This window comes from Apteryx rowi, unplaced genomic scaffold (genome assembly GCF_003343035.1).
Source record: "Apteryx rowi isolate R43461 unplaced genomic scaffold, aptRow1 scaffold_13, whole genome shotgun sequence".
NCBI lineage: Eukaryota > Metazoa > Chordata > Aves > Apterygiformes > Apterygidae > Apteryx > Apteryx rowi.
This window is the reverse complement of record NW_020447530.1, coordinates 3413071-3435445: the sequence shown is the minus strand read 5'-3', so window position 1 is coordinate 3435445 and position 22375 is coordinate 3413071. Positions and strand designations below refer to the sequence as shown.

The 22375-nt window shown below is 37.7% G+C and overlaps 1 protein-coding gene across 4 annotated transcripts; it reads left to right on the top strand.

The window, feature by feature from the left end:
* Positions 1-6: 6 nt before the first annotated feature.
* On the top strand, positions 7-22279 carry SAV1 (salvador family WW domain containing protein 1). Of its 4 annotated transcripts, XR_003251964.1 has the most exons (6): positions 7-119; positions 1860-2306; positions 11543-11813; positions 12765-12908; positions 17440-20652; positions 21050-21138. XR_003251964.1 is itself a non-coding variant. In XM_026056168.1 (5 exons), the coding sequence occupies exons 1-5, from the start codon at positions 11-13 to the stop codon at positions 21249-21251; spliced, it is 1173 nt and encodes a 390-aa protein (XP_025911953.1). In that variant the 5' UTR covers positions 7-10; the 3' UTR covers positions 21252-22279. The 4 variants fall into 4 exon arrangements, 3 of the variants coding, with proteins under 3 accessions (XP_025911953.1, XP_025911954.1, XP_025911955.1); XM_026056168.1 differs by lacking the exon at positions 17440-20652 and having other exon boundaries at positions 21050-22279; XM_026056169.1 differs by lacking the exon at positions 17440-20652 and having other exon boundaries at positions 7-154; positions 21050-22279.
* The last annotated feature ends 96 nt before the right edge of the window (positions 22280-22375 follow it).

The window sequence follows — 22375 nt, the reverse complement described above, 5'->3', positions numbered from 1 at the left end:
GGCGCCGGGCATGCGGGCGGCGCCGGCCCTAGCGGCGGCGGTAGCGGGCCGGGAGGTGGGATGCTGTCGCGGAAGAAGACGCGCACGGAGCTCTCCAAGCCGGGCGAGGTGCAGGGCAAGTACGTGAAGAAGGAGACGAGCCCGCTGCTGCGCAGTGAGTGTCCGGGGGGGCGCGAGGCCGCGGCCCTTTGTGGCCGCGACCGCTGTTTTAAGGTATTTTCCTCACAAACGGAGCGAGAGCTGACGGCGGCTAAGCCTGGAGGAGAGGCGTGCCCGTACTATCGCACAGTAAACCAACTTTTATATATTTATTTATTTATTTAAAGCTTCTCCGGCCCGGTTGCTCAGCCTCAACAGGCAGAGGCTAAGGTAATCTTCAAACAGGTATCGCTGAGGTGAACAGGACAGCTCGTCTCTTCCCAAAAGTCGGTGTTTTCCCAGTCTAGGCGGTGCTCGCTGCCAAAAGGTGTGTGCTTTGAAAATGAGATAACTGTATGCGCGAGTCGCACAGAATCCCCGCGGAAGCGAGTGCTCCGGTTTCAGCGATGAATCAACCCGGTGAGGTCACCGCTATATACCTTGGCTGCGCTCATCTTCGGCTAGTTAACCTGGCGTTGATGCTGCAGCTTCCTTTTTGCTAGGATTTCGCGGAAGAATTAGCTGAAGTATGTAGAAAGTGTTGAAAGCAAACTGCGACCGAAATGCACCGTGCAATAATTAGTTTTGAGGATTAGCTTTGAGACCACAACTAACAACAGCGGATTGGCAGGCAGGAGCAGGCACTCGGTTTTTCTGGAAGTCCTTGCTGCACAAACAACCCTTTCCCCAACCAACAGGCAAAATCGTTTAGCAGCCTCTTTCTGATCTCGTTGGCTTAAGCTTTAAAAAAAAAAAAGACTACTTTTTTTTTAATTTTAAATTGTTGGTGTTTCTAATGGGTTAATATCTTTTACACGTTTATGCTATTTACTGTGAGTTAATGATCAGCTATCACATGACTGCTTTGTAATGACTATTATAAATTTACTGGTTACACCTTGTGTGATACACTGAAATTTTGCCTTAAGTTATAAGTTGATAAGAGTTTATTTGTAAATAATAAATAATAGGCATGACTTCCTCATAAATGAAAGTTGTAGTTTGTGTTAGCTCACCTGAAGGAAAACTACTTGTTCATGCTGTGCTGAAAGTAATGGCAAGGAGTATATCACTTACTAGAGGAAAGCAGTGAAATTGTGCGAATAGTTGTCAGTGTTCGTGTGCTGCACCCCTTTAAGTAAAGGAGAAAAACGAAGTATCTTCGTGTTCATTTGAGAACTTATGTGTGCAAAATGACATCATTTTGCTGGCTAAGCTTTGTTATTTGTGGAGAAAATACAAATTTTGTTCCTGGCTCTGTCGTGGATTCCTATAAGCATGTAAGCAGTAATGTATTCAGTTACTCTGAGTTCATAAAGACAGTGGTCCCAATAAGATGGTAGCCAGGAAACTTGGGTTTTCTTGATCTTTCTAGTAGATAAAGAGGTGTGAAAACTGGCTGATGTAGCCACAGTCAAAAGTGTGTGGCTTTTTGTTTTGTTTTAGTTTATTTTTTGCAAATGCAGTTGTACTGGGAAAACTGTGCTCTTTTGGGGATTGTTTCTGTTGCTAGAGGAGAGTGGGATGGTTTTTGTTGTACCAATACAAACTGCAGCATTACAGTTGTACTTGCCTCCACGTTAGAGGCGCTCTAAAGGGGTTCTGGCTTTTGAGTTTCCTGAATACCATAGTGTAAATCAGTGCTGTGGCTAACCAAATGCTTTGTGTAAGTGAAGCTGAAATTCTTATTTCTGTTTTTCTTCTGTTTTATCCTGTAACAGATCTGATGCCTTCCTTTATCCGCCATGGTCCAACCATTCCAAGACGAACTGATATCTGTCCTCCTGACTCAAGTTCTTCTGCATATGCTTCGGGTGGAGATGGAGTCGTTTCCAGAAACCAGAGTTTCCTTAGAACTCCAGTCCAGAGGCCACCTCATGAAATAATGAGACGTGAAAGCAACAGACTGTCTGCACCTTCCTATCTTGCAAGAAGTTTAGCTGATGTCCCTAGAGAATATGGCTCTTCCTCCCAGTCTTTTTTAACAGAAGCTAATTCTGCTATGGAAAATGGAGATGCTGGTGCCCGTTGTTATTATTATGATCATTTTTATGATGCCCAGAGGAGACGTCAGTTAAATGATCGTGTGCATGAGGACTACAGGTATTATGAACACAACAGCGATCTTTTCCAGAGGATGTCACAGAATCATGGGAGGCACACTTCAGGTAAGTATTGATTTTTTTTGTTGTTTTCTTTTCTCTTTAGTTTCTTAAGAAGACTTTTGCTGCAGAAGTGCTTCTGGATGCTCATGGTCAGATATTTTAAATGTAATACTGTACAGGGTGGAGCTTCTTTTTAATGACCTTTGTTATTTGAGTTTACTACTTGTTTACATTTCTTAGAATAAAGAGCTAGATCACATGCATTAAGGAGAAAGGAAAAGTATATTTAAACAGTGGATTATTTATAAAATAAATGAGGTAAACTTGAGCAAGGTATTTTTTTAATGACCGATATTAGATATCACCAGCTTTATCAAAAGTTGTATAAATGTTTATTACATTTGTTTCCTTTAAAAAGTAAGAGTGAACAGATTATGAATTGTTGTGGACAGTTTTTCTTCTTATCAACAGAGTAATATTCTGAGGAATACTGTTAATTTAGATTACTTTATCTGTATTTGCAAGTAATATTGTGGAAATTGTTTTCACTCTTATATTGCTTGGAAGCAGGGATTTTATTCATTAGTGGACATGTACTATTTTCATTAAATATGTGTAGAATAACCAACAGCTCTAAACTAGTAACACTGCAGTTTTAATTAATTTAGGTCAAATAATCAGAGGGAGAAACTATTGCTTTGTGTAATTAACAAATTGACATACAGTTAGTGCCGAAATTGACTTCTTAGCCCTTGATGTTTTTTCTTTTAGTTTGTAATATTTTTTATACATATGCCTAACTCTTTCTCCCTCAAATTCACTGGAACCTGTCTTCATTTTTTAATGGAACAGCAGCATAAGAAAAATCCATTAAATATTTCTTTTTGAAGTCTTTGATTATATCTGTGATGACACTTAATAATTCTTCCGTGCAGTGTCCTGTTGTGAATCTGTTGTTAGAAGAAAAAAGTCTGGGATTTCAGTATTGCCCACAGAAGAGTGACCTTAAAAATCAATAATTTTAGCTGTATTCAAATACAGAATATACTAGCAAAACTATGTTCAAGGAGGAGTTTGAAAGAAACAAAATTGTGAATCTGTCTAGAACAGTAATTCTGCTAGTAAAAATGTCAACATTTAAGGCTGTTGACCTTGTGTATGGAATTCTAACCTGACAAAGCTTTGTTTTTGTTACAAAAACTTTTCAATGAATGGTAACAGAAGAGTACTGCTAGCATTACTGCTGTCAGTTAATAAATTCTAGAACATTAATGTTCCAGGCTTACTTTATGCTTTTTTATTTTGCTAAATGCTAAGTGATATATCTGATCTGTCAATGTTTTGCACTGTAGCCCTCCATCTATGTCAGTTGTTCCTTCAGCCAGGTACCAAGCACCTGTTAAGTGTGTGCTGGGGGACTGCAGGGAGGAGAGGCAGAAGCTGGAGGGGAGGTTTTCATAAAAGAATCCATCAATTTAACATTCAAAATGATTGTGGTAACAGTGTATGCTTAGGAAAGCTTCAAAAAGGTATTGCTGCTTTATACAATTGCAACAATGTTTGTTAAAGCGGAAATGGAGCTCCAGCTATCAGTTTTAGAGTGAAGTTTAGTTGATTTTTAAATAAGCTAAAAATACGGCTTTACAGTCACATTTTTCCCTTTTAGCAACACAGGTTTCTTTCGGAAAAGACTTTTCTCCCCTGTTTGCCTATGTGCCCTCTTGGTAATTGGAAAACAGGGAGGAGCTGTTGATACTTAACTGCTCTTTGTCATTTGCTCTCATATTTTTACCATTAGTAGTTTGAACAAGTTTTATACATGTTTTGTAGCAGTAGCTAAAGTGAGGATTCAATCTTATGTATATGTAGAAGGAAGCAAAAGCAGGTGATCCTTTCATCTGCCAAAAAGTATTTCACTTCTCTGTTTCTCCTTTCTTCTCAGAATGAAATATGAACTCTTAAATGCCTTGTCCAGTTTCCCTGCAATAAGAATGTGGACCTAAATCTGTAGTTTCTGTACATCTCAAGAATTGCTGTTACTTTACTTTTTCTGAGTAAAAGAATTTTGTGGCCAAAAATAAGAAAAATTAGATTTTTCTTGTTTCTTACATCTCACTGTTGAACTCCTTTTTATTTGAACAGTCCACTGTCCTCAAGCCTTCAACCTTTCCCTTGAGTTCCATTAACCCTTCTGTAATTCCTGGTTCCTTCCCCGCATCTCCAGAATACGGAGACAGGTCTTTTACTTTCATTCTTTGTGACCTTGTCGTAATTACTTTTTCCTTACACCTCTCTAAAGTAATTTTTAAGTGTTCCACCTAATCAAAACATTTCTTCAAGGTAATTGATGTCTGCCATTTAGAAAATTGCCTGATATCTACAGGCTCATGGTATAAGTTAGTTTATTCTCTAGAATCTGTAAATGGTGCTTTCTACCCTTGTCCCCCACACTCCTAAAAGGTCCCCTCCGTTTCTTCTGTTATGGTTTGGCTTGACTGCTAAACAAATGTTGCCTGATGCATACGAGGTGTATTAATTAATGGTGAGTGATGTTTTGTTTTGTATGGGTTATGACTGATGTGAATTTTGGGAACCAGTGGTCCGGAAACAAAGAGGTGCAGAAGAATTTCAGCTTTCAGTCAAAATAAAGATTCCATTCCTTATGATTTTTGAGATAACTTGAAAATGTGTTCTGATTGAGATCTTCATACTCAAAAGTATTCAGCAAAGTATTTAAGCAAGTTCCGCGATATTTCAACAGTTTATTCTGACAATACTGACACCTTCTTTTATAGGTGTTTCTCATTGAAGTTGTGTTTTCTCTCTCAGTAAGATTCAATTCTTGGTGTCCTTTTGTTATCCTCAATAGCTTTGGTTTTAATTAGCAATCTAGAAGTGCTTTTCCTGAAAAATGTCTTCAGTTTAGACATTCTCTGTTCATATTTTTGGATGTTTAGCTACCTCTGTGGCATTTCTTGCCTTTTTTTTTTTCTGTGTCCATTTTAAACTTAATTCTAAGAGACTTTACCTGTCTTTCCTCGACATCTCTTTCCTCTCTTCTAGGTTAAAGGTTTTGGGAGGTCTGTGGTTGAAGTTATACCTACAGTATAGATTGGAACTAACTTGTAACCAAGACCTCAGAGTTATTTGTACCTGTTTGAGCGGTAAGCTACAAAATTCTTACATGTATATGAAATTTGCTGAGATTTAAAATCACAGTATAGAGGGACTCTCTGATGTGTTGTAAGTAGTTGACTGTGATGTCAGAGGAGAAAAATGATTAAACCTATGAACAATGAATCCAGTGAGCTATAGTGAGAGTAGGTTCACCTCATGTTAAATTGTGCCCCTTCATAATTGCAGACTGGTATTCATGTTTGATACAATAGAGCAAAAGAGAAGTAGAAATTATTAAATGGAACCTATTTAGAGCTCAAGTAGCAGAGTTGTTTTATTAAGTATGCACACTTAATATCTTTTTTTTTTTTTTAAAGGCAATTCCTGCCATTTTCTCCTTTTGTGCTGATTCTGCAGTAATTTCTTTGCAGCATACTTTTCAAAGCATTCAAAGTACTTCCTGCCATTTCCTATTTCTGAGTTTATGCTTACTTGGAATGTCCTATTCTGTTTGACAAATGAGATACTTGTGTTCAGGAAGTACCTTTGGAAGTTTTGGGATGGGTTAGGAAAGCATAGAGACTGCAGATCTATTTAAATGAGATAGTTAATTAAATAGCAAAAATATATATATATATATTATTTACCCCCTTAAAATTAAACAGTTTATCTTATCTTCCTGTTCCTTATCCTGTTTTGGAGAGGGGAAGGAGAGGATTTTAGCATCTTGAAGGAACAGGGCGAAAAGGCTCTCAAGACAACTGACCTAATTAAAGACAGATATGAATGCCTTTCGGCTGGCTAGATTTGTTCTTCAGTACTTGATTTTGGTTAAAACTAGTGTTGGGGAGTTTATAGGCTCTAAAACTTCTCTGCCTACATCAGCTCTGTATCAAATAAACAGTTAAAAAATGAGGCTTTCTCTTCAGTTTGTCTGCTCTTTTCCCTTTTTGCTGAACTGCTCTGCTGGCATGATTTTTCTCCTGTGCTTTCCACCACCACTGTTGACAAACTGAAGAACTGTCCTTTGACCTGGGAACCTTTCCTCCTCCTCAGAATCTTGGGACTCTTCCTAGGCACAAAGCATTTACAATAAAACCCCTTCGTTGGGCTACAAAATCAGTAATGCATATCACAGTTTTCTTTGTTCCATATTAACGCCTGAGAGCCTTGCCTTGGTTGAGGAAGGTACTACATATTTTTCACATTTGTGGCATTATTAGTTTAAGATGCTTTTCTGAGGGCATAACATTAAATGAAGGAACTCTTTATATTAATATTTTATATTGCACTAGAATGTGGTGTTCAAAATTAAAACTTGGGTTCTGTTATTAGGCTACCTTTTTGCTGAAGGTGTTGAGAATGAGGCTGAGTTTAGGGCCTAGCCTAAATTAAAATTCTGGCTATTTTAAACCTTAATACTACTACTAATAAAATGGCCTCTATTCCTTTGCACTTTATTTTTTCAAAGTGGTGAGAACTTACACAGTGATATTTCTAAGCAAGTAAACTGCATTGAATAGGACTTTCTTTTGCTTTGGGATAGCATATAATACCTTCAGGCCTAGCTGTTGTTAATTCATGAGCTTAAACCAAAGATACTGTATTTTATAAGAGAGGAAAAAAAGCAAAGCCACAAATGATGTTAAACATAGATGTTCTTTGAAAGCAGCAGTTGAAGCAAAAAAATAGGTTCCAAAGATGCAAGCTGAAAATTATTTACAATTGAATAAATTTAAATGCATTAATGACTGTTCTTGATATTTGATAGTGCTACTTAGAGTAGTTTGTAAACAACAGTGCTTAAGCAAAGGAGACTTTTTTTAATATTTGGAAAAAGAAGATAATTTAAACAATCCTATGCCTTGGGAAAGCAGGAAAAATGAGAATTTCTGCCTTGTCATAACAGATATAAAAGTAGGTGAACAAAAAAACCCCCTGAGTAGTTACAGTGAAGGAGTTAGATTAGTATATTTCCAATTATCCTATGGTAGGGATCATATTTTCCATTAAGAGGAAACGATATTTATTTTACATTCTATGTTTTGATAAAATTAAATCGAGCCAGAAGTTCATTTTTCTGTAGATAATTTTGCATTGTGTTGTCTAAATCAAGCACCAGTTTGTGATTCAGGGAATATCCTTAGTTTTTACAGTAATTCCTATGTGAAGCTTTGGGCTGCTATGAAAATGTTTTAGAGCTAAAATCTTATCTGAAATTTAAAGAGGGAAGATTATCATACTTCATTGGGCTGTATTACACAGGAAAGGTAACATTCACAGTAGATGGTTTCAGGCTATCTTGAAGTTCAATCTTGTAGCTCCTGTAACTTTCTTCTTTAGTTAACCCTTTGGAAAAGATCAAATGTGAAGTTAGTGCTGTCTGGTCTTTTATTGATGCTTACAGGTGTATAGATCAGAAAGTGGATTCTCATCTTCTGCCATTGTTCTAAATCGTAGCAGAGACTATTCTTAAATGTGCATTTATTCTCTCTTGAAGGAAGCACCTGCTGAATTTTGTAAGAACTTATTTTGATCTTTACTAACTCCAGTTATACAAATGTCTAAATTATAGTAATTGCTGATTTGAAGGCCATAATGGTTTGATGGTCATAAGACACACGCTGATTATTACCTGACTTCATAAAACTTCCAGTGCCCAGAATGTTTCAATATGGTCTGTGATTCTGTATTTTAAGGAAGAAGAAAAAGCAGTACTATACACAGCAGTACTATACACAGTACTATATATGATAATCTATAACATGAAGCATTTATAACTGGTTGTTTATAAATATGGCGTTCAATTTCATAATGAGAACTTGCTAGGTGTAGCAGCTTGGGACACTGTTCAAAATTGTTAATTGATATATCTGTGAAAGTTTATCTAGCAGTACACCCCTCTGCTTCTTCACGTATGAAGTAAAAAATAATGTATTTGAGGTCTGATATTTTTGCACTTTGCATCTTGGGAATTTAAAAAATAATAATCTGACGCTTAATGAAGCCATATGTCTAGAATTTATTGCTTGTACAAACACAAAGCTACCAATGTTGCCTTTCCATTGCTTTTAGCCTGCTTTCTAGGTAATTTCTCTGCGTAATCAGATTCAGATTTTTCTGTTGCCTGATTCCAGCTCCCAATTTTGTCTGGCTTTTGTATCAAAAGATATAGGCTTTTTGCCAAGAGAACTTCTAGTTCAGAGGATGGCTTATTATATGTCACCCTGGCTTGTGCAACTTTAATACCAACTTTCAAATGTTAGAAAGCATTAACCTGTATCCCAAGGAAGAAAAAAAATTGCTGCTGGAATCATGCTAGAATTTAAGTGGGAGGAACTGTAACAAAAATATGGACATGTGCTGGTTTTAGCAGTAAACAGAAAAATGTGTTTATACCATTGCGAAAGTTCTTTCCCACAGTCAAGTTTGTGCGTTCAAATCTTCTCATAATGGTAATTTTAATAGTCATTGGTTTTTATATTTACATGCAATTACAACACAGCAGTCCAGTTAATTGGAGAAAATACTGAACTTGTTTATCCAAAGTGCAGTATCTTTTCAAGAAGCTGAAATGTTTGTAGTTTGTCATTGGAATGAAAACAGAGTGACATAACTGTAGCTAAGGCCTGAAATAGTCTCCCTGGCCCCAGTAATGCTAAAGGTCAGGAAGCCTCTAGGATGTTTCTCCTCACTGGAAGTAAAGGTCTAGGTTGCTTAATCCTAATGAGAGACGGGAGCTAAATCATGAACACAACTTTTAACTTTCCTTTATAAAACTAACAAACAGGTAAATACTCTTAACAGGAGGAAATACCGCAAGGCCAAATAGTTCAAAACATGACAAGGCTAGAAATAGATTTGCAGATGAGTACAAATGTTTTAAAGAGCAGTAGGCAATAGGAAGAAAGTGTTGAAATTTTTTTGCTGCCTTTCCTGTTACTTTATTATTGATGACTGTTATCTTTTATATGTAAGCTGGTACTTAAAATAGATAACATCCCTTGGAGAGTGTGCTATATTGTGTATATATTTTTGGAAAGGTCTGTTCCCAGTCACAAATTAGAGTTGGAGTATGAAATTGCCTGAGCAATAAGTAGCTTCGCTGCTGTGCTCTCTTACTTCCTAAGTATCACTGTTGTCTTTTTGACAAAAACCCAAAGTTTCTTCTTAATAGTATCTTTTAGATAGGCTGTGCCTTTTCCTTCTGCGCTCTCAAAAATAAGCGCACAAAAATGTTATTTCTGGAAAAACAGAAGCAAAGTAGTGTTTTCCTCAATCTGTAAACATGGTTGTAATGGAATCAACTTCTGACTTCCAAGGAAATGGAAAAAAGTAGCTTCCTCACCCCTTCCTCTGGGTTGTGGGAAATAGTAGTACACAAAATTTGGGAAATACAGTAATTCAATAGATGGATTTGATTGCAGGATGAAAAGACAATTGGAGTTTCTTTAAAGCCAGAGACTGCTTACCTGTAAAACTGCAGGTAACTGAAGGAATTTACTTAATCCTTCAAGGATAAAAGAAGAGAGTTGACTTTGGGCTTGCACTTTCAGTGGGTAGCAGGCTTCGAAGGAACGAAACAGTGACCTGTAAAATTCTTGATTATGTCACTTGGATTTTTTTTTTAATATCTGTAATGATTTTATTTTGGCTGGAGAATTGTTTTTTATGGCTTTTACTTCAACTACCTTCCTAACTATCCACGGTATATAGAGGAAAGAAAAAGATAAAATTGGAATGATGTCTCTTCAGTATGTCTCAGTAGCTGGTCATTCATTTCAGTAATATAAAAACTGTGTGTATCTTGCAACAAAGTATTTTCAAATGATAGTAAAGAGCCTTTTAAACCAACTATTTAGTTATAAATCGTGAATGTGCTGTGTTTCTAGGGCAGAGGTAGGTACTTAATCACATATTGCCTCCCTTCAGTTCCCCTGCCCCAAATTCACTTAACCTAGGCTGTAGTTTTCCTTTTTCCTGGAGAAACCCTTCTCCTAGTACAGCCCTCTTGCTGAAGAGGGCTGCAAGTTATAATTTTTCCATGTGCCTCATTAGCATTAAGAAATGTAAGTGCTTAGTACTAGAGAAGAACAAGATGTAGAGAAGCAGATAAACAGCCTGCTAGACCAGGAACTCCTGCCAAGACCTGTGGGAGGAGGGGAAAAAAGGTGGGGGAGGACGACACCAGGAGGTTATGTGACTTGCTCTGGACAAAAGGTCTCTGTGTCATGTCTGGATTGCAGTCGGAAGGCATGGCTGTCTCGCCCATCACTATGTAAAAGTACCCATGCTTGTCAGACTAGCTAGCAAAGACGACCTGGCAACATGAACTTCACTTTGCACAGGCTGACTGTGGCCTGCAAAGAGCTTGGGCAGGATCCTGTGTGGATCCACGTTTTCTATTATTGCTGAAAGCATTTTTTGGCTATGATTGCAAGTGCTTCAGTAATACCTGTCAGCGCAGTATAGCGCTAACCTTATTTTCTCTGCTGTTTTGGTTTACCTACCTCTTTCTGTTACTGTTCTTGACTGGCTAATCTGAAGGGCTTTGGTGTCGAGTGATTTTTCTAGACTGTTGTAGTTTCTGACTCTTAACTAGACAAAGAAATAGCTGTTACTTTGTTATAGGTAAATAGTATTGATGCAGCTGTAATAGCGTATTAAGATAAACTGTCACTGAGGTAAAGCTTTAACATCGGTATTCTTATGTCAGCTCTCTGCTCAGCGAATTAAGACAATAATAATAGCTTCATCTCTGTTATGTATGCTAATACGTGTCCCTGATTGAAAAAACAAGGATGGTATAACTGACTCTGAAGGAAGCTAGGCACTGATCTCCAAAGATACTTTAATATTTCGGTGGATGCTGATGTAACTACAGTGCTATTCAGCTATGTTCTTTTTGGTGAATGCAGAGTTCCTGACTTGATTTGTGTTACAGAAGCAAAACTCTGTTTATGGACTGGGAGGAGAGCAAAAGCAAGTGAGATTTAACAGGGAATAGCTGTTTTGATTTTTATCTGTTTTTTACTAATATGCAAACATTTATATTGTAAATGTCACAGTATTGTTCAAAGTTGATGATACTGTGCCTCATCTGGGTGAAAAATGTTAACTTTGTACATAATGTTGATTTGGTGTATTATTGTTTTAGCTCAACATTGTTTTTCCTTTTTTAGGCATTGGGAGAGTTGCTGCTACATCTCTAGGAAATTTAACAAATCATAATTCTGAAGATTTACCTCTTCCTCCCGGCTGGTCAGTGGACTGGACTATTAGAGGAAGGAAATACTATATAGATCATAACACTAACACAACTCATTGGAGCCATCCACTCGAGCGCGAGGGACTGCCTCCAGGGTGGGAGAGAGTTGAGTCCGCAGAATTTGGAGTGTATTATGTAGATCACATCAATAAAAGAGCTCAGTACAAACATCCTTGTGCTCCCAGGTATGATCTCAGTCTTGTATTTTATGATTTTTTTTCCTAATACAGTTGAAGTGCAACTGTTCTTGCCTCATATGTAGTATGCCCAAAACTTCTTAATTCTAGAAGTAAGCTTTACTGGTCCTTGACTAAGATTTTTTTGAAGCTGTAATTGTTAATTTTTGTCTGATCTGTTCTATCTTAAGCTTAGAAACAGGATATTGCTCCTAACTCACTAGAACAAAACAAATATTCTCTTAAGCTATTAGTAAAATATCAAAGTTGCTGAGAACAGAAGTGAATTGCAGACCAAAAAGAAACTTAATCTTATGTTTCAGGAGATTATCTGAACAAGTAACATATATCATACCTGAACTGTGAATTAACTTTTCTCTAGAATGAAAATACATATTCTACCTCTATATTATAAGTAGCTAAAATAATGTTAGTATACTCCAAACCCTACCAGTTAGTTTCTGCTATTTCATCTTTTTTTTACTGTTTCCCAAGAAGAAAAAGTTTTAATATGTGGAACAAAAGATAAAAACATGAAGATATCCTTTGATGTTATAAATGGAACAACTTCTATTAGCTGTTGCCTGAATATATTTGTTCTAAAATATGAAATGGTGGAATATTGGCTGAATTAATACTTGCCTTTGTAGTCTTTTAAAAATAGATTTCATTTTTGTTCTGCTTTAAGATTCGGGTAGTGGGCACTGGGTGAAGAGGTTTAAGGTGAATTTTGCAGTATGCGAACAGATAGTAGCAACAGATGCGATTGAAATGATAGACTAAAAATAGCAACAGAAAGTTGCTCTCAGTAAAGGCCTGCTGGAGCAACACTGTGTGGTTGCATCATCAGCCTTTGCATGTATTAATCTGTGTATTAGTTAAAGATAACAATTTAACGATATCAGTGTGCCTAATTTATTGCTCGGAGGTGCCTGAATTTGTCTGTTTTCCTTTGTACAGTGTTCCCCGTTACGACCAGCCTCCCCCAGTGACTTACCAGCCACAGCAAGCTGAGAGAAGCCAGCCTCTCCTTGTGCCTGCAAATCCCTACCACACTGCAGAGATTCCAGACTGGCTGCAGGTCTATGCCAGGGCTCCTGTAAAGTGAGTTTTTTCTTCTGTGCATTTCACAGTGAAATACATCTGTACAGTTTAGAAGCAAAACAAATGAATTTTGATGACTAAAAGTAGAACTTTAGCTGATATCCATTTGTTAACTGCAGAAGAACTATCATTGATAGTAGATGAGGAAGTTGTACCAGAAGTTTTCAGACCAGAAACATGATAAAAAGTAGGTGTAATGATGTCCACAGCCTGTAAATGAATTAGGGAAGTTGGGACAAAGATATATAACCCATTATTCCTTTCCCAAAATATAGCTAGTGTCTGGTAAGGGGATTTGATAGTTTATTCTTCTAGTGAAAATCAGTAACTGTGAAATAAGCATCTCTCCTCTGTATTTGTGTCATCTTATCAGAAGATTAGAATCCATTTCATCGCATTAGTCTGCTTTGTATTAGACATTACTTGAAACCATCAGAGTACTTCTTGCAATTGACATGACTTGCAGAATGCTACACTTAGAGTTGGGAGGGTGTGATTTACTTTCAGTAGATTTGTGAGAATGGGACCATGTGGCTTAAAAAAAAAAATATATATATATATATATAAAAATATATATATATAAAAATATGCATATCTTAAATATTTTTAGGGCATTAACTTCTTAATGTGTGTCTTACCCTTAAAAAAAAAAAAACCGCTATACAAACTGTCCTTTGAAGTTATGAATTTTGCATTCAGACTGTTGAAATCTACATTTCTACCCAAAAACTTTAATTATTACTGAGTGGTAGTAAAAGTCTTTTTTTTCTTTCTTCCTTCCTTCTTCCAAGAAGCACTGCTATAGAAACAGGGAATCTCTCCTCCAAGATTAGATTTGTCTGCATAATGAAACAAATCACATTTTATGCTGGGTTCAGCTCTGCAGAAGAGTAATACGAAATAGAAAAGCAATAAAAAAAATCCAGATATGCTTTTAATAATTATGAAATTATGTACTTACTGAAAAGGAGAATATGGAGAAATTGTTTAAATTTTACGTCAATGAACAGTCTATAGTTACAAGTTCACAGACCGCATATGACATTCAGTGACTTCCAGCTGAAAAATCCACTTTTTTTTACCTGTGTCTAGTTACTATAATTTGAATGGTTTTTTATTACTTCTTGTGGCTGCTAGGCTTGCCAGCAGCCCATAAAGATTTAAACTGGCCTAAAAGTCAGCAGTATACTTGTGCACCAGGGACATACTAAGTTCCTGTAACCTATGGGAGGGCTTGTTTCCTAGAAATACTTTTAGGTTTTGGCTGCAACTGCATTTCTTTATTTAGGTCTTTGTCACATCCAGACAATGCGATTTTAAATATTTCAGCCTGTGTGTTTGATGGATTCTTGTTGGCACTTCTCTTGAAACTTGAGCATAAACAGTTTAATATTTTGAGGAATTTCTTTACATCTAGTTGGTCAAGACAATTTTAAAAATGTTTAATTAATCCAAAGAGTTAAAATACTATTTACATAGTTTAGAGAATCAAAAATTCTGTATGTTGCAGTATCCTTTTAACGTTCTTCCATTAAAGCTGTGCTGGTAGTAAATATGAGTGTTCATTTTATTGCAGCTCGCAATGACTTAATTCTCAAACACTCTTGTGAAGAAGCTAATTTTGTGTTACACTAATATTAGATTGTGAAGAGCAGTTTTATTAAGGCTTGAGAAAACAAGCCAGTAACATTTACAAGTTCTTCAACAATATTGACCGAAAACTCGGAGTACCAGAGCTGTGTGCATATCCTTCAGTGCTTTGGTGTGTAAATGAAAGTAATCAGGCAAAATGCTTTCGTGGCAATAGTAGAGGAATATCTTCTGCCATTTGAAATTTACTGTAAAATCTGTTGATTAACAGTAGTTTTCCACTGAAATAATTGTGGTATATTTTGTTACAATTTGTCACTTACATCTGTGACTGTAACTTCAGATTTAGCTGAGATTTAGGTCAGTCATTGTTACTGAGCAGCAAAAATAGATGTTAGCTTTATTTTGTCTGGTTTCTCTAAAGAATGAGAATTCTGGCCACTGAAAAAAGCTAATGGGGATGTAGGCAAGTGTTAGCCATAATGTTTTCCTGTTTTAGCAAAAAATTATTAAGCTATTAAGAACAAAAAGAAAATATTTGGCTCACTAGACAACGGAGAGGCTCTGATATCTATCTATAACTTGAGGTAGCGATCTCCAATATCAGGGTGTTGTTGACACCTTGAGGCACCCCCTTCCCTGCTCTCCCAGTTTCTGGTTAATCCCTTGATGTCAAGGTTTGTTTTGAGAGCATAAGGGCAGTCATCGGAATCTTAACACAGTGAAATCAAGAACCTTGGCTTGCATTTAAGCCCTTGCTGATTTCTAAAAGTGAAAGTTTTGCCACCTTTCTCAGTTGTGGAGACCAGTGTGGTAAGTGTTTGTTATGCCAGACGCGTGTGTGGGACTTTGAGGATGAGGAGACTGGAAGTGCCTGCCTGGTATGGAAGATTCTGGTTCAGATTCGTCCCCTGCCTTTGTTGGAGCAAGGATCAGTAAATCAGGTCTTTCATCTTCTAGCACTAATCAATAGGCTGTTAATAGTCTGGGGAAGTCACTGTCTCTTATGCTGAAAGCGTCCTATTTTGTATTAAATACTTCTTATCCACTGAGAACACTAGAAATTGGGTCTTCTGGCTGAGTGTCCTATCTATAGTGAGCTCTTCCCTTCTCATCCGGGAGGGAAGGGAATTTTGTTTTGCAGGAATTTTGTATTGACTAACTTGCTTTCTCCCCTCCATTTCTGGTTTCTGACTAATTGTCCTTCTAGAAAACATCTAGGTGTCCAGGTAGACTCCCTAGGTAGATGTCTAGGGAGTCTTGGGCTCCGGCATTTGTATTCTTTGTGTCCTGCTTCAGTAGGCATTGCAATGACAAATGTTCCTAAACTATGGTCTTTTTTTGGATTTGCCCCATTTTAACGATTGAATCCATTTTCAGGGTTGAAATGTATGAATGCAATAAGAATGGGTGCTGTCATCTTTAATGTGTGATATAATACCATGAGACAAACTGCTGGACTGATTTATGACAAGAAGGTTCACATCCCTTTCTTAAAATGAAGTATTGTCCAAAGATATAGGAAACTTAAATGCTTGGAAGCCCTGATCTAGGATGTCCTACCAAATTTAAAAAGCCAAAAAAAGTTAGTATATGTGAATGAGGACGTACCAGCCCCAGTGCTACAATGAATGCTGTTAGAACACGCAAAGAAACCATATTTCAAAGTGATGGCAGTTGCTGGGGGCGGAGGGGATCAAAAAGCTGAAGTGAATTGTAAAGAACAGGCAACCCTTAACGTAGCCAACTTTTGGACTGCTGCTTTGATTTTTTTTTTCTTTTTTTCTTTCTCTCATTAGAACAACGCAATGTTTATGTGGCATCGGGCAGTGTATAAGCTATGGAACCAGCGGTGTTGCCTTACTGTTACTAAGATGGCTGCTGTTTGAAGAGTATTGTCACAAATGGTGACAGAGGCCTCTTAACCGTTATTTAAAGACCCCAAAATAAAAGACAGCAAGGGTTTTGAATAAGCCCACTCCTGTTAAGCCACTGCTAGTGGCTTAATCTGTAATTGGACTTCTTCCTCCACTCAACACTTCTCTTGACAGTTGAAGTGAAGCCCTCACGCAGAAAGCAACCCTGATGTGCTAGTTTTCTCAAGAAACTGTCAACACTGACGGGTAGCAAAGCATTAAAGAGCCAAGGTTTTAGCCAATCGGTGGTGCTTCCTTAAAAAAAAGAGGGGGTTTGGTTCTAAGCTGCGGGTCCCAGGAAACCTGCAAAAACATCATTGCCAGGGATGTAGCTTTGTTTCCCTTCCTGCTTAGGTTGCTGCCTTAATAAGAAATACACTCCACAGCCAGGTTGATTCTCAGTGGAAAGATTATTTTAATAAATGCCATTGACCCAGAACACGTGAATGGATAAATCAGTAATGGGGCAAGTCACGAGAAAAAGCCTGCTGCAGTTGAATCCAGTTCCAGGAAAGGAATCTAGAAGGAAAGATGTCTTTCACTTAATCATTAAGTACTTCAAACAAACAAACAAACAAACACTGTGCTTGACAAATATCCAAAAGCAGCAGCTTGCTGTCTACCTCTTTTTGGAGTTTGGTCTCCATATTGACAGCTGCAACTGTTTTCCTTGCTTTTTGGGGAAAGCAATTTTAGCAGTGCAGCACTGTCAAGAGTTTGGATAATTTTAGGTAATATAGAAGCTGTGATGTCTGAGAAGGTTATAGAAGCTCTAATTATTTCTTCATTTTAAGTTCTTAAAATTTCCCAAATTCCCAATTTCCCAAATTTCTTTAAATTTCCCAAAAGCTTCTTCAGTAATCATCTGCATGTCTGTGTGCTTCGCTGATGCACATAGCCTTCTTGTGAATGTATCTTTTCAATACATAAAATAGTTTATTTGCGTAACTTTGATATTTTGGTTTCAGCCTCACCACTCAAGTAAATATATTTTCTGATTGTTCTGCTGCTTGTGCTATTTGCAGAGCTGGCCAGGCCCATGTCAGGACACTCCGTGCTGCGCGGGTCCCCTTCCAGGGACAGCACTAGCCCCTCTGCTCATTTTGGGGTGGTATTCCTGAAGTTTTCTCATGCACCAATAGCATCAGAAGGATGTAGCACACTTCATCTCCGTTTCTCAGCAGAGCCAGCAGCTTTGGAACCTGCAGCACTCTCGCCGCCAATATATTTCACCTGAAAACATTTATTTTATCTGTAGAACCTCAGTGTTCAGAAAGAAAAAGGTTAAAACTTGTCCTTCTTCCAATGTTTTTGTAAAGCTTTGTATTTTTCTTCAAGTTTGGGTAGACTCAAGTTAGCCCAAAAAACCCTGCTAATGGATACTGTGCTTGCAGTTGCTTCATACATTGCTTCTCTGTCCCTTGTTTTTTTTTTTCGGGGCTTTGGGACACGTGTCTGTTCTTAAAACCAGGCGGGTCTCTTTGTGTCTGCTGGCTGAGCACACTGCGCCCTGCCAGACTTCGCCGGTCGTCACGCTGAGGTGGAAGGAGACCATCAAAGAGAACAGCCTGTTTATTTTGAGTGTTGGTGTATATCTACTATCTGAAGCCATTGTACTTCTTTCTTTAAGCGTATAAGGGTATGTCTGCCCTGGGGCCTGCTACATTTCTGCTTGACTAGTGTGCTGAATGATATAAGCCAGATCCCCATCAGCAGTCACGTAGACGTGTAAGCATGCTTCTGAGCCTGAACTAACGTGCTGTGAGCTTGCTCACCATGATGGTCATCTTACTATTGGTCCAGCATCATGGGGGTTTTTTCTTAATACTTTCAGTTACCAGCTCCTTGAAGAACATCCTGAATGCCAGCATCTTCAGCTTAATATCATCCCAGAGCTACTCCCCTGCACGGTGTGGTGGTAGCACGTTGCTGGACATCTGGCAGAGGCATGAGCAGAGCCTCTTAAATCCTGCCTCTGCAACACTACCGTGATTTTCTTGAAAAACTTTATAGAAGTACTGGCTTTGTACCAGGGCCCTTGAAATCCTCCCCTACCGCTGGCACAAAAAGAGGTACATTCAGAAAAAGTGAGGAAGAAAAACTCTTGCCTCCTCAAAGAGAGGATAGAGATAGGGGTTTGAGAAGCGGTCAGACCTCCATATGGTTTGATCTGATGGCAGCTGAAAAGTGACCAGTTGAAATGCAGAACATATTGGAAAATACATGGACAGGTGTGTTAAGGTTCTCACGGAAAACTTGTGAAAAGGTGAGCTGTGTTTACGTGGACAGCCTTTATTCGGGTACTTCCTCACTTTAATAGGGTTGGATAGTTTGTGTAGTTTATATAAAATGGTAAATGAAAGTATTATAGACATTAAATCTGGGAAATATTGAGCCATGTGTTTGGTGTAAAAGATTATTAGCACAAGTTTTGAAGAATTAATATGGCATAAAAGTGAGTCACTGATGTATAATTGAATAAACCTCTCTACATTGTAAAACCAGACTTTATTTGACAAGCAATCTAGTTCCCTTGTAGACCTTAAAGAGTGCCAATTTTGATTGTGGAAAATTACTTGCAGGAGAAATGGCAGAGCCTTGATTAGTCACAAGAGTTACTTGGCAGTTACAACATAAAATGCAGCCTTCAGGAAATTTCTGTTAAATTGAGCTCCACTACTGAACCAAGGAAGGCTTGATGAGGCTTGTATTAAGTTTATACGTATATAATGTCAGCAGCTTTGATATCCAAAGGGCCTGATCATCAAGGAATGTTTAAAAAAGTGGAGAAAGCGTTAGAAATATAAAAAGTAATTCAAAATTGTTCCATATTAAAAAACAAAAAAAAAGCTAGTGATCACTGACGGTAACTGTAAGCTTTTGTAAGAAAAGCAGCGCTGAATTTAGTGTAGGAGAGCACAAGACTTACAGAATAAACGGCTAAATACACTTAGCCAGCAACTGTCTAACTTGGGAGTATTTACAGTGGTTAGTAACACTCAGAAGCATTCTTTATATATATTCTTTTATATTTTGGTTTTCCTAGCTTGTGGATTGAAGTTAGGCTTCCGCTTTGCCTTGCAGTTTGTTCTAACGTATGTTGCCCTCCATCTTGGAGGGTGATGAGTTTGACTTTTAACAAAGCTTGCCTGTACGTAGCCCTCTTCTTATTCTACCTGTTGGTATTTTCTTTGCAAACTTCCACATTCTGCAGCTTATTATTGACTAGGGTCTATTTTCCCCATCAAAGGAAGTGCTGACAGTATGCGGATCTGTTTTGCTTCCTTATTTGACTTTTGCTTGCTTTTGAATCCCCTTCTTAAATGGCTTTGGGTTATGAATGAGTTTTAAAGAAAATCCCTCGAGTCTCTCGTGCTTTGTTTACGTGGACAGCACCTCGGACTGCAGTCAGTTACTTGAAGTCGTTTGATCGCCGTTTGCCGTAGGTAACGGACTCATCCCAGTGGGTTTTATGTGCAGAGATCAGCTGAGGGAGGCAGTGAAATGCTGTGTGTAATCCTGCAAAACCAGAAGGGAGCAGGGTCTGAGGATGACCCGTGCTGCTATATTTTGCTTTGCTCAACCAACTCCTCCTTGTAGCTGATGGAAGTGGGAAGAAATATAACAGCTTTACTCATAGCTGCTTGACTTCATGGTTGAGTTTGTTCTCATCTCCTGATGAGAGCTAGATCACATACTCCTAGAGGACGAGTTCCAGGGATGGTACTGAAGTAGTCTGCAGGCGACTGCTTTTCATACTGCCTCCCCTTCGCGCATCTGTCTTCGTGAGACTTCCCTGAGGCCACAGCAGCTCGGTTTCTTCCAGCGTGGGGAGTAAGAACGTCTGCAGCTTAGCTGCCGGTGCTTGCACACCCTCCTGTGACACCCTCCACCACTCACCCCCAAGGCAGATGGATTGCTGCCAATAATTAAGGGCAGTTAGGACATCTCTTGCTAGTGTAAATATTTGTAGCCGTTAATTATGGCCTAATCTTATTTCTCCCTCCCTATAGCCCTCCCTCTTGCTATCTAATCCCTTCCACACACACCCTGTTGTGATCCCAAGGGGTTCATGACCCACTGTTTGAGACACACTGATTTAGCTTATTGCTGCTAATTAACCAAGAGCAGAGTGCTCGTTAAGGCTGGAACAAGACTGCCTTGAAAACAAAAATGTGTTATGAGTGAAGACTCGCAGTCTTCTGCCTTCTGGGAGATACTAACTTGGGAGTATTAGGGTAAGCTGTTAAAATAATTTATTTTTTCAATGTTACTCTAACTGTAAAAGATGTTTTACTGCTAAATATTTTAGTGCTTCCAAAAAGCATTTTCTGCCTTGGTTTATTATAATCAGTTAATGGGATCTTTAGTATTTCTAGAATTTATTTTTACAAAGTAATTTTGTGTTTTATGAGTGATTCTTCAGTTTAGCTTTAAGTGATATTTCTCCAACTCTGAGACAAAACTGTCTTTAGGTGCTAATTACTGTAAGATTTCTTCGTATAAAATCAGCTAATCAATGTATATTGCTAGAAATTTTTTTCTTCAAAGAAAAAAAGAAGAAAAAAAGTCTGCAAAAATACTGTGTATTTGCTTGCAATGGCATGTGGATAACCATCTTGTATATCAAAACAGATATGATCACATTCTGAAGTGGGAGCTCTTCCAGCTAGCGGACCTGGATACGTACCAGGGAATGTTGAAGCTGCTCTTTATGAAAGAACTGGAACGAATTGTTAAGCTGTATGAAGCGTACAGACAGGCTCTTCTCACCGAGCTGGAGAACCGCAAGCAAAGGCAGCAGTGGTATGCCCAGCAGCACGGCAAGAATTTTTAAGCTAACAACTTTTTTTTAAACAGACTTTTATGAGGACACTAAGAGCTTTAAAAGGTTTTCACACTTAAGACTATGAACAAGTGCTTTGGTTGAAGAGGCAGCTTATTTTTGTTGATGTTGCACCTTTGTTATTATCCTCTTGAATATTTTTCTACATGTATTATGTATTGTTTATAAAAATGAAAAATGTTTGTTAATCTCTTTTTCCATACAAAAACTAGTTTATTATTCTGAAAACCAGTGTGGAGTTTAATCAGAGACTTGATTCTGGTATCTTCTTCTAGCAGTCAGCTGTATTATTAAGAAGCTGACTATATATTTTTAAATGGCAGTAGATGCAATTATATGAAGTGTCCAGGATGCAAAACATTGTTAAAATCCAAATTAATAATTCAGTTATTTCCCTCGGGATTTTGTATCCTTCTCTCTAGGGAGGTCTGATCTTTGTTTACAGCTTTAATGTACAGAACACTGATAGTGTTACTTTTCAATAACAACTAGTACTATAACCGTACAGAAGCAGATTTCATCAATCTGAGCAAAATGCTTCATGAAAGTGAAGTATGAGTTGCCTTATTTTTTAACTTTGTTTAATGCATTATTACTTTAGATTTACTACTAGTTTTCACAGAAATTAGAGGGCAAAATACTTGTACCTTCTTAAAGACCAAGATCACCAAGCAAACTTTTCACAGGTTTTAAATGCCAAGTAAACTGCATTTTAGGAAACCCAGTCACATGGGATGATGATAGAATTATCTAACCAACTTACCAACCAGCTGTACCTTACCATGGAAGAAAAATCAGGGATGTAACATCAATTTTTTTACTGAGCTTTGTCTTGTAATAAAGTTTCCTTACATGGGAAAATTTTTAATTGTACAGTTACCCTCTCCAACATTCATTTGATTCATTGATTGTCCTGAAATGTTATTTATGGATTCTTTTTAGTGCAATAAACATTGTTGCAGACAAAAAATACATTTCTTGTAAATCCTATTAATTCAATAAAAATCTTTGTTTAATGAGTGAAAGGGTGAGATCAACTGATTTTTGTCTTTTAAAAGGTCAAATAAGATGTTTTTTTACAGCCAAGAAAAGGATGTGAGCACAGGCAGTTAACA